Below are 11,391 nucleotides of genomic sequence, written 5' to 3'. Positions count from 1 at the left end.
AAACAGTTTTCTACATGTACATCTTTCATGCGGTTGTCATTTACTGTGTAATTCTCCAGCCTTAAACCTTCTCATGACATTAGCCAGGGACTGGAAATGCTACACTTCCTCTAGCAGTTTTAGAAAACCCGATGGCTGTCTCCATCGGTCTGGCAATAAGCTCTTCAACACATCTCTGTAAAACAAAAATAGAAAACCTCAACTGGATGGATGTTGGATCAGTTTTTTTTTTTTTTTTTTAATCCCCTTGTTCATTTCTATTTCAAGATTTAGTGCCTTTTTTGGACAAGTAGACTGTTGTGTAATTGCTATGTAGAAAATCTACATATGCCTTTTGTTACTTTTTCATCTGTTCAATAAACCTTGATTTGTTATTTTTAAGGTGTGTTTTTATCAATATTCTATTTACAAGGGAATAAAAGCTGATCAGACTCGATGCTCTGTGTCGCTGCATTTCTTACGTGGCGCGTAGAACAGCAGCCATGAAACGACATGAGGTCTTGATTTTGAGCAGGGCATTTCAACACATTAGACACAGTTTCAGCTTCGACCTGAAACTGTTCCATCTCAGCTGTGGACCTGGTGAGTCGCCACCGCTTGTGTCTCAGACCCTGATGAAGAAACGCCTCCGCAGCCTTTCACTGCAATGTCAGTTTACCTGTGGATCTCAAACATGAGATTTTACTGTTTTTGCTTACAGTACAAATAATGTATTAATATTAAACCTATTAAGTAAATGTCAGCACTAAATATATGTTCCTTTAAGCCCCTTTTAGTCTTATTGTCACCAAGTTGCTTTACATCTTCGTTCTGCAGCAGAAGAGGGTCATATCGGAACCACATTGGTGTCATCTAGTGGTCGGAGTGTGAATAACACCCACTTTTGATGGAAGTGCTGTTTTTTTTTTTTTTTTCTTTTTAAAGGATTTTTTTTGACTGTCATGGCCTTTTGACCTCCAATCAGTAATTGTCCCAAATTGGAATCCAGGCTTTAGCTACTTCAGAGCAGAAAGAAATAAAAAGCAAAAGTTACATCACACACACCAAACAAGAAAATCCTCTTTTTTTTTATTCTTAATCTATCTACTCTTCAGATGATTAAAAATGAAAATAAATGTATTATAATACATGTTTATTCTTTGGATTGCAGCATAAAATTACATAAAACAATTAAATTAATCAAAACCCAAACTTGTGCTCAGATTTCTCTCTTTTATAAGTCTTTATATGCGCATATGTACGTACGTACACACACACATACACACACACACAGAGTACAAACACAGAAATGATGCAGGCAGACATTCCTGCTCCACACAATCAACAGCAGCAGTGACTGATCATGATTTCTCACAATGATAATAGTAATACTGTTGACCGGGCCGAGGCCACGTTAAAAACAAACAGCCGAGCATTAAAGTTCATCCTCAGTTACATGAGGGGAAAGTTAACCTTCACACTCTTACGAGCACTTCATCGTTATGCAAGCCAGGTAAATATGGTTGGAGAAACACAGACGAGAAAATAACCCAAACAGGAGATGGAGCTGAAATTTATTGAAATGGTGGGACGCTGCGCCTGGCAGCTCTGTATTGCTTGTTCTTTTTGATGTTCGAGAACACGCTGAAGCTGGTAGGAACACACTGGAGCAAGGACTGAGGTAGTTCAAAGGTTAAAATAAACTTCCAATTCTGTTTTAGCCACAAAAAAAAAAAAAAAAAAAAAAAAAAAAAAATTCATCCTGAAACTAGATTTTATCTGATATGGTCCTGGGTCGGTGTGACTCCCATTTTTTTTTTTTTTTGTCGTTTTTTTTCCTGGTTGCAGCTAAAATTCCCAGCATGGAAGACAAACCCCTCCATTTTCTGGCTGAGGTGTTCAAAGCAGCCACTAGGGGGCGAATCTAGGCAAACTCCTTCAGTGGGAAACAGGCAGTGATGAACCTGACAGCTCCTGAGACCAAAAGGAAACCAAAGTGGGCTCTTATTCATTTGTAAACAACCCGCAAAGATGGACAGTTTGCTGAAAGTTTAACATAATAAACCGCACCTTTATATATATATATATAGATATATATATAGAGAGAGAGAACTATGACTGCTCAGCTGGAAATTGCTCTGCATTCAGGCTGAAGGCCACATTGGAGGCAGGGGGCTGCACTCGGAACACGATGAACAAAATAAAATAAAAAAAGGAAACGGTGTGAAGGTCTGAAGGCTCAAAGACTCAATATGCAGAATCCAAACGGGAATAAAAATAGAACAAAGTGCCTCTCATGGCTGATAAAGGCCCATAAATAACACTGGCGTGGCACCAGTGTAAACACAAACAACCATTTCATTGTGTTCAAATGTCCTTTTGTTGCTCTAAATCCACTCAGAGGTCACAGTTCATCCATACTTTGGGATCCTACAAGCCTTGTTTATACAGAGGACTGTTTGCTGTAGCTGAGCTTAGCTCTGCTTTTAGGTAAAACAAGAACATTAAGTGTTTTTTTTTCCTTAACTTAAATAGAAGAGCTCGCAGCTCCAGAACACGGAGCGGAAAAACAAAAATCCCAAACAGGTTCGTCGTTTCCATCCAAGAGTTGCACATTTTTCTCCCCTCTGTGCGAAGCGCGGCCGATATAACCCGACGTGTGAAAGAAACGCGGTTTCTGAGGCACAGCAACAAAAAGAAACAACCGGGCGTCTGAAGTGATCTCAGCCCCCCCGGCCCCTTCCCCACGGCAACCGTCTCTGAGGCCGGACTGGGAAAGGAAGGTCCAGCGCAGCGCTGTGCTGCAGCACCGCAGTGCTGCAGCACCGCAGCCTGCAGGAAGCAGCTGGTGATCGTTTTCCATCAGAGCGGAGCTGCACAACATTTCTTCACACACACACACACACACACACACACACACACACACACACACACACACACACACACACACACACACACACACACACACACACACACACACACACAGCAGAAAACTTACTGCCTTTCCTTCAGAACCACCTGTTAGAACCAGAAACTTACAAAACAGTCAAATCTCCCGACCAATCAGAGAACTCCAAAACGTCAGGCTAAACAACAGCTGCATTAGTCACGGGCCTGTCAGCAGCCTGGTTGTGTGATAGTTGCAAATATTGTGGCGTTAACATTAAAATCAAACTTCAAAGCACTGATTAGGACAGTAGTACTGTTAGTTAAAACTTATTATTTCTGAAACTATTCAAATGAGCAGAATCTTATTGCTTTTGCATCACTTCGGTCCAAAGTAATATTTGGAGTATGTGTAGTTGAGATGAGTCTGAACTGGAAGGGATCTGCCCCACTGAACCGCCATCTTGGTAGGCAAGCGCAGCACCAAGCACAGATGAACCATAGCAAAAAAAAAGTCTACAGAGAAAAAGTTTATGACTTAATAGTTGTAAATTACGTGTAATGTTTATAAGTCAGATGAGAACTATGTATTAGAAGCTAAAGGTAATATTAGCCTCTTTAGTTGGGCTATCTGCTAAGGTAGCTCCTGTTAACTTGTTAACTGTAGTCTTTAAAAAATGTTTCATAAATAAAAGTGATTGGCATTACTTCTTCAGGTTCCATACGATTACCCGTGTTTGTTATAACCATCTTTTCAAACAGCTTAACATTTGCGTGAAGGATGCACGATATATCGACATCAACATCGACGTCAGACAATGTTAGTCATTTTTTAAACTGAAATCAGTAAAACTGGGTTGATATTAAAGAGCCATGTCTATTTTCATCTTATTCCTGTTTGTGCATGATGTTCTGGGCTCCGATATTATTTATGAGTGATACAGGGAAATATCGGTTAATATTATCGGCCCAAACTTTTACATTGGTGCATCCCCAATTTTTTATGTAGGCATGGAAAAGTGGAGAAGCGTAATTACGTGCTAATCAAAAACTCCAGTCGTTATTGCCCGTTTATTATTTACCGAGCATATTTGTTAAATGCTTCATTAAAAGTTCACACCATAAATGTTTAAAACCTTTCTGCACCTCGTTAATGGTGAATGGCCACAACTAAGATGCGCAAATCATAAACTGAACTCTGGTGACGAACGTTATTGCAGATTCAACATTAAAAACGCCTCTTTCCATATGAGAACATCGTCCTCACCACCGTCTCTTCCCTGCTCACAAGACAAAGTGCCTCAACATTAGCTAAGGACTACGAACCACGCGAAGCACCACCCCTTAGCTTTTTCAAAACAATTAAAATCCATCCAAGCGCACAGCAAGAGACGGAGAGAAACAAAAACCAACCGATTCATTTACAAGTCTATTTACAACGCTCATAGCAGCAATCCTCCTCAAATCATTGTGCAATAATCATTCCAATAAAACAACCTCATCAGCTCGCGTGCGATAAAAGCAAGTGTACAAGCAACCCGATATAAATACTTATTGCTCACCTCTCAAGTAAAGAACACGCAATTATAAAACAGATGAAATGAGACAAAACATCTTCACCCCGTCAATGTCAGAGATTCTTAGTGTGCAGAGCCAGTCACAGATTTACAGGCACTGTCCATCAGCATGGAGCCCGGTTTTAAATCGAGGGTTTTATTGATGCACTTACATGTTTTTGCACCAATGATTTCTTATTAACGATCACAAAACGACTATCAAAGTTGAAAACATAAAACAGTACCAACAGACTTACGGTTCTGCTCTTTGTGTGGGAAATGTTTGCACACGTTTTTGGTATTGAATCCTCAGACCTTAGAGAGCGAGAAACAATCTGGGGTTATTGTCCAATGTTTTTTTTCTGCATTATGTTTCCCTTCGTTGTGTCGCTCGGCACCAAATTAATCATAGGTTTCATCTTGCACATGAAACTGCTCTACGCGCTGCTGTGGATGCCACAAAGAATCATCTGTTTGCCCTCCAAAATCGGGCTCCAACTTTCCAGAGGCAAGACAACGGGGCCAAATTCATTGAAGTTATTCTACCGTGTAAAAATTATTTGTTAAATGCTTCATTAAAAGTTCAGCACGAAAATGAAATTTGCCCTGATGAAGAGTGAATATAAAACTCTGACCGGCAGTGATCACCGCAGGAACAGACAGTGAGGACAGACGGACGCGTCCAGAATCACAACCCCGGCTGTCATCACCAGCTGTGCTAACAGAAGGACAAAGCGTCCCTGGACAGATGAAACATTCCTCTTCCATCTTTATGTCAAACTCGTCCCATCAGCCCCCTCTTGGTGACACAACAATGCTCCAATGCTTTACGTGTTGCCCTCTGACCTCAGTAGAGAAGAAACGCTTGGTTAAAAAGGTGGAGTGGCCCTTTATCTAGCTGTACGTCTAGTAGAGTCCTAAACAAACTATCTCAGAAACATCTCCACAGGTGAATGTTCAGGTTAAAATGCCTCTGGAATGTCTCATTTAAAACCTCCCAAGGTTTTCTGAGTTTTCTTCTGTCTGGAATGTGAAAACAAGCAGACGCTCTCCCAAATACGCTCACTTTCCCAGTTGTGTTGGATTTTTTTCAAAAATCACATGCATAGAATAAAATCAGCTTCTTCTCAAGCAGAAACTCTCCCAACTAAACGCATCCCTTTTCGTCTTTCCGTCGACACTTGCATTGAAACGACAGCAGCCATCATCGGAACTCTCCAGCGCTCTCCATGCTCACGTACAGAAGCTTTTCCCTCCAACGTGTCCAGTGCAAATAAAATGATAAAACTCGACCTCTAGTGGCTTTTTCCACGCGGCTTCATCTTTTGACATGTTTTACGTCCACTTCGTTTCACAGACACACGCACGAAGCCCCTCCCCCTCTGCAGTCCCTGAGATCACCTCACACTTTGCACAAGGCTTTCTCGTCGACACGGCAAACGGAACGCGAGCGAGACAAAACGCAGGAAGCAAACACAAACCAGACCATGGCGAAAGGCACATTCTGGAGACTTTGAAAAAAGAAAAAAAAAAAGTCCAGGAAGGGAGCGACGAGGCTCAGTTCAGGAGCGCAGCAGTCGTCGTCGTGGTGCGTTCGGGAACTTCGGGGGGAAAGTCGATATGGAGGGACGCAAACATTTCTCGTCGAAAATCTTTCAGTCAAAGTGTTTTTTCCTCCTTTTCCTTATTTATATATAAAAGAAACCAAAATAATCCTATAAGGTCCATCTTTTTCAGTATGTATCTGAATTTTTTTTAAAATAGCGTTTTAAAAAGACGTGAGGAGCTTTGCACTGCTGCGCATCGACTCAGAGAGGATCTCTGAACGAAGGCTTCAGCTCCCGTTCGCTCTCAGCGTACGAAGCCACCAGCTTCCCACAGAACGTTTCCGCCGTGTGGTCGCCAGCCCGTCACTGGACTGAACATTGTCCTGCACAGGCTCTTCACTCTGATCTATTTTTGTCTTTGACTTGAAGTGGAGCTTCCAACCAGGAAGTAGACAGAGCCGGACATGTTTTTAGGAGTCAAGGAGGAGCAGGTGGATCATGGGAAGTTTGTCTCTCTCCCGTCTCAGTTGCTCCAGGACTTGCGGTTCTCTCCTCTGCGCGCTACGATGGCTTCCCCTCGCAGGACGGGGACGTGGGCCTGCTGAGCGAAGTCCGTGGTTCGGCGAGCGGCTCGGTCGCGGCGCGACAGGCGGTCTGGGCGGACCAGCACACCGTAGCCTGGTTTGCAGAGGAAGTATCGGTGGCCTCCCACTGACCCGTCGTTCTTACCTGCAGGAAGGAAAACAATCCAGGTCATCGGGGTTCGTAGATTTTTTTCCCCCACCGTGAAATTCAAGCGCTTTTCAAGATACGTGTGCAAAACTTTTCCAGCTTCACAAGTTGGAGTTAAAAACTTGTTATCTATTACTGCTATTAAAGTCTTGTTCTAATAATCTACATTTTGTAGCAGGTGAATTAAAACAGAACAAAATAGAAAGCTTTAAAAGGTCTCTCTCTCACTCTACACGAGAACAAAACGCTGATTTAACAAAAATACCCTTATCAATAAGTTGTTGATCCATTAGGAATAATAAATGTTCATTACACTGAAACAATTCAAACAAATCGTGTTAATATTCAAATTAAATGCTTGAACGTGTTATATAAAGAGAGTTGTAAAAAAATCTGAAAAAAACATCCTTGATAAGGTTTCTAGACATGCAGCCAATAAAAATAATTTTGGTAACTTTAATTACCAAATTATGACAAGAAAGATGTGGTCGGATTTAACTTCAGACAGATAGAAAGAGAATGGATGTCTCTTTTCATGATGAAAATATCTGGTTTGAACTGTGGACAATGTTTTCCAAGTTTATGCTTTTAATCGAACCTTAAATTGCACCTAATGACAAACAGGTTGAATGTCGGTCACTTTCCAAACCTGGAAAACATCGAATTGAAACTGAAGCGTTTCCAAGAATTTCAAGAACCCGTACAAACCCTGGAAAGTGTTAGCAGCCTTTTGAGCGATCTGGCCCACACTCACCTACTGGGGTGTCCAGCTCCACGCCCACCCACACTCCGTCTGCGAACTGCGTGGGCCCCACGTAGCGCACTGTTCCGGCCTTGTTGCTTCCCACGGTGACGCACGCTCCCTCCGTCAGCCAGTCGGGCGCTACGTCGTCATGAGTGCGGCCGTCGTCCACAAAGATCTCCAGCCGCTCAAAGCCTTCAACTAGCTTCTGATCGGAGAAGGAGAGCTCTGCCGGGACGCTGTTGTTGTGATTGGACGCTACGACGGCCATCTTGGTGCCGCACTGGGGGGGAGAGGTCACAACATCGTTCCTGTCAGCGCCCTGCTGCTGCTGCTGGGGGTTTGAGGGTGACGCCGCGTCGGCGCCCAGGAGGGACGAAGACGAGGAGGAGGGTTGGAGGACATCGGACAGGGTAACCGTGGAAACGCTAGCGGAGAAATAGCCGCTCGACGACTGGCTGAGGGGGCTCAGGGGGGTGGTGTCATGCGGGTCATGCACAGGAAGAGGAGGGACGTCCGGAAACTCGGCCCTTCGGTCTTTGGCAGCGGGTCCTGGGACAACAGCCTGCAGGGGCCCAATGGTTGCCGCGGCAACAGAGGGACAAGCGACAGCATGCGGAGAACGACAAGCCAAAAAAAAAAAAAAACACCAAGGATGAAAATGAGCAATCTCAAAACTCTTCATTGTGAGCAAACAGGATATAACATTTAGTTCTTGAATCCAGACAAATGTTTAATCCAACTAATAAAATGCAGAATTTGACCCTCAGTGTTGTTGGTTCTGCACAAACTCCTATTCAATTCTGATTTTGGCTGATACCAGTACCTTTGTTTGAAAAGTTGCTAAGCTGGTTAGATTACCACATCATATGGATCTCTCACCGTCTCAGGCTTGCCTCTGCTGTCGTCCCCTCCCGTTGACGCTACGATGCGAGGCGCATGCTGCTGAGCGACAGACAAGAGTTAGATCACACCTTTCCATTGCTAATTGTGCAGTCCTGCTTCGCCGTGTCAGCCGTTTCTGTTTCCGCTGACCTGCTGGCCGTGCGGCGAAGGTCTGAGCTCTTTCTTGTCGTCCCGAGCAGGAAACAGAGACTTGAGCAGTTTGGGCATCTGAGGAACCAGGGCCTTAACTGAAAGATAAGAGGCAGCAAGTCCTAAACGACCTGGGGAAGGAAGAAGAGGGGGAGAGGCAGCGAGGTGGAGGCAGAGGAGAGGAAGGAAACGAGAAAACAAGAGGAGGTCCGGGAGGTGGAGGAGGAGTGAAAGATTAAGACCAGAAGTTGAAAGCAAGTCCAGAAAATGGCAACAAAAAATTCACCAACATAGTGACAGATGACAGAAGAAGCATCTAATAAAACACAACACAGAGGTGATTTATTTATCAGCTAAGCTATGAGGCTCTAAATAACTGCGACAGAAATTCATTCAGGTCATTAATTCTGTTCATTTCTGAAACAAAATTAACTTGATGTCACAGTGAAATGGGAAAGGAATCACGGTTAAACCAGCGAGCCATCAGGAATATTCACAATGAAATCATCAGGCATGGCACAGCACCGATCAGTGACAACGTTGGCTGGGTTAGAAAAGCAGAATGGGTGTAAAAAGCTGAAAAAACACCTAAAGAAGATGAGTTCACACATTTCTCAAGGCTGAGGGATGTTTAACAGTGGGAGACATGGAATAAAGTGACAAATGTCTTCAAATCGTTACACAGGAGAGGAAAACGATAAAAACAAAAAAGAGGCAGAAACAAAGAGACGGAGGGAGAGGAGGATGGCTAGAAGAGTAAAGATGGTGGGGCAGAGAGGTCATAAAAGGCAGGATGTTTACCTTGCTCTGGTTCCTGGTTCTGTGGGGGGGTCATATTGAAGGGCATGGTGGATGAAGAGGGGGAGGTAGAGTAGGTAGACGGGGATGAAGCCGGGCGAGGGAGGGTGCGGTGAGTGGGCATGAAGATATCCTGCTGACTCTCCCATCGACCCTGAGGAGCAAAGACAGGATTTGTTTCGGAATGAAGGAAGTTTTCAGCAGTGGCGACTGCAAGACGGGGGCGAAAGGGGCCACGGGACCCTCTTAAAAAATATTGGCCAATAACCTGAATCATATTCAGGTTATTGAAAGGTATACAGAGACATGAATGCAGAACCCATCAAACAAATAAATATATTCATAAAGGTATTAATACTAAAAGATTGATTCAATTTTTTTTCTTATAATAACTTGCCTTTGTTTTTAGCTCATATTTTATTAGCTTAGTTAACAGAGTCAAATTTCTCATTTTCGCTATGTTTGTAATTTTCTTTGTTTTATCAATACAGACCGGTCTGAAAAGTAAATTTTTTCATACAAATATTTTTTTCCGCACAAAACTTATTTTTTTGATGTTGTGTTTGTAATTTTGCTTATTTTAACAAAATAGGTCCGCCTTATAAATGAGGCAATGTGTATAAATGAAGGTCAAATAAAATCAATAAATAAGAATGGGCTTCATTATGACATATCGTCAGATCAGCTAGTGCCATATGCAAACATAAAGATTACATAAATGTCTCCAGAGTTTATAACCAAGCAGCAGGTCGGTAAAGAAATCTGTGCTACCTTATCATCCAACAGGCAAGACGTGGACAGGTCCTGCCTGCTTCCAGACAGCTGAAACGTGAGACAGACAGAAACATTAGGAAAATATTTCTCCGTTTCCGTACCACATGGAAGAATCTGATCATTTATTTTACCCTGTGAACAGACGGAGAGCTCAAACTCCTCCTGTTACTCCTCCCTTTGCCAGTCAGCTGCTCCTTCACTGCTACTTCCTTTTACAAGTTCAAACAAATCAGAAACAATTAGCATTCCTGATGATCAGTCATTGTTAACAGTGCTGGGAGGTTCTCCTTCTACCTGTCTGAGTTTATCCAGGGTCAGAATGTTCTCCAGACTCATGACGCTGCGGAGGTATTTCTCAATGGCGGCCTCGTCATCTCCTGATTGGCTGTTGTGTGCGCTCGCCGCCATCCGGGCTAACATCTCCCTGTCCTCTGAACCTGGAGCATCCTGAAAAAAGGAAACGAAATATGTCAAACACTTACGTGAGGCACTTTCAGCCAAACTAAACGCCGGCGTCCTCCTGTTCCTCGTCTTACCCCAGGAATGTTGGAAACCACTTCGAAAGTGACACCGCAGCCAGGTATGGTGCTGCGGGTCGACATCCTCCTGAGAAAGTTGTGAGCGAAACCCTGGCGACCCGGGTTGACGTTGACGCAGATCCTCTTCCTGAGCACCAGCTGCATGTCGGCGGGGTGGCTGAGCTGGACCACCGCCCGCACCGTCAGGTAGACGCGCTGCTCCGGCCACGACCCGCCACGACTCAGCTGGGGACACTCATGGACGGTGGAGTCCCATGATGCCTCGGCTTTCACCTGGTGATCATCGAGGGTCATCACTGCAGTGTGAGCACAAAGGCAGCCAGAAAAAGAAAGAGAGAGAGAGTAGAAGCTCACCTCTCCGTCGTAATGTCTGACAATCTGCAGGTCGAAGAAGTCGTCCTCATCTTCTCCAGTCAACATGGCGTCCCAGCCTCCGGCTTCAGGCACTTCAAACTGCTCATGGGAGCCGAGGTCGTCGGCTGGGGGAAAAGAGAAAATGTATGTTTGATGAGAAACTCAGGTGATGTCAGGGCAACCTGCTCTAGTTAACAAAACTGATTACGTTTAAGGTCCAAGAAGAGAACTGGAATGTGCGTTTCCATCCCTGGTAGAGGCGCCCTGTGAACACAAAAACAGGATTTTACAAGCTTTATGTGTATGGGGTTTCTATGCTTGGGTGATAAATTGATTTTATTGACTAGCTGAATTTGTGATTTGTTTTTTCTTTTCACCAATAATTTTGGTAGTTCGGAGTGATGTCAGCCATTTTGCTTGACAGTCCTGATTTACAGATTCTATTTATT

The 11,391-nt window shown here is 43.7% G+C and overlaps 1 protein-coding gene across 3 annotated transcripts in view; it reads right to left on the bottom strand.

Moving 5' to 3' along the window:
* Nucleotides 1-1,056: 1,056 nt before the first annotated feature.
* kif13ba (kinesin family member 13Ba) overlaps nucleotides 1,057-11,391 on the bottom strand; it is a 40,544-nt gene continuing 30,209 nt past the window's right edge. For 2 of the 3 annotated variants that reach the window (XM_055044764.1, XM_055044766.1), the window contains exons 28-38: nucleotides 11,151-11,206; nucleotides 10,943-11,067; nucleotides 10,586-10,861; nucleotides 10,344-10,496; nucleotides 10,181-10,258; nucleotides 10,047-10,097; nucleotides 9,279-9,429; nucleotides 8,478-8,608; nucleotides 8,325-8,384; nucleotides 7,455-8,007; nucleotides 1,057-6,697 (exon numbers count right to left, since the gene is read on the bottom strand). In XM_055044764.1, the coding sequence (XP_054900739.1) occupies nucleotides 6,492-6,697; nucleotides 7,455-8,007; nucleotides 8,325-8,384; nucleotides 8,478-8,608; nucleotides 9,279-9,429; nucleotides 10,047-10,097; nucleotides 10,181-10,258; nucleotides 10,344-10,496; nucleotides 10,586-10,861; nucleotides 10,943-11,067; nucleotides 11,151-11,206 (1,840 nt within the window). In that variant the 3' untranslated portion in view covers nucleotides 1,057-6,491. The remainder of the gene's footprint in view (nucleotides 6,698-7,454; nucleotides 8,008-8,324; nucleotides 8,385-8,477; nucleotides 8,609-9,278; nucleotides 9,430-10,046; nucleotides 10,098-10,180; nucleotides 10,259-10,343; nucleotides 10,497-10,585; nucleotides 10,862-10,942; nucleotides 11,068-11,150; nucleotides 11,207-11,391) is intronic. The other variant, XM_055044765.1, reaches the window with a different exon arrangement.

The sequence above is a fragment of the Poeciliopsis prolifica genome, unplaced genomic scaffold (genome assembly GCF_027474105.1).
Source record: "Poeciliopsis prolifica strain line A6 unplaced genomic scaffold, Auburn_PproV2 SCAFFOLD021, whole genome shotgun sequence".
Lineage (NCBI taxonomy): Eukaryota > Metazoa > Chordata > Actinopteri > Cyprinodontiformes > Poeciliidae > Poeciliopsis > Poeciliopsis prolifica.
Note: the sequence above shows the minus strand (reverse complement) of the source record. Positions and strands in the feature narration are given on the sequence as shown.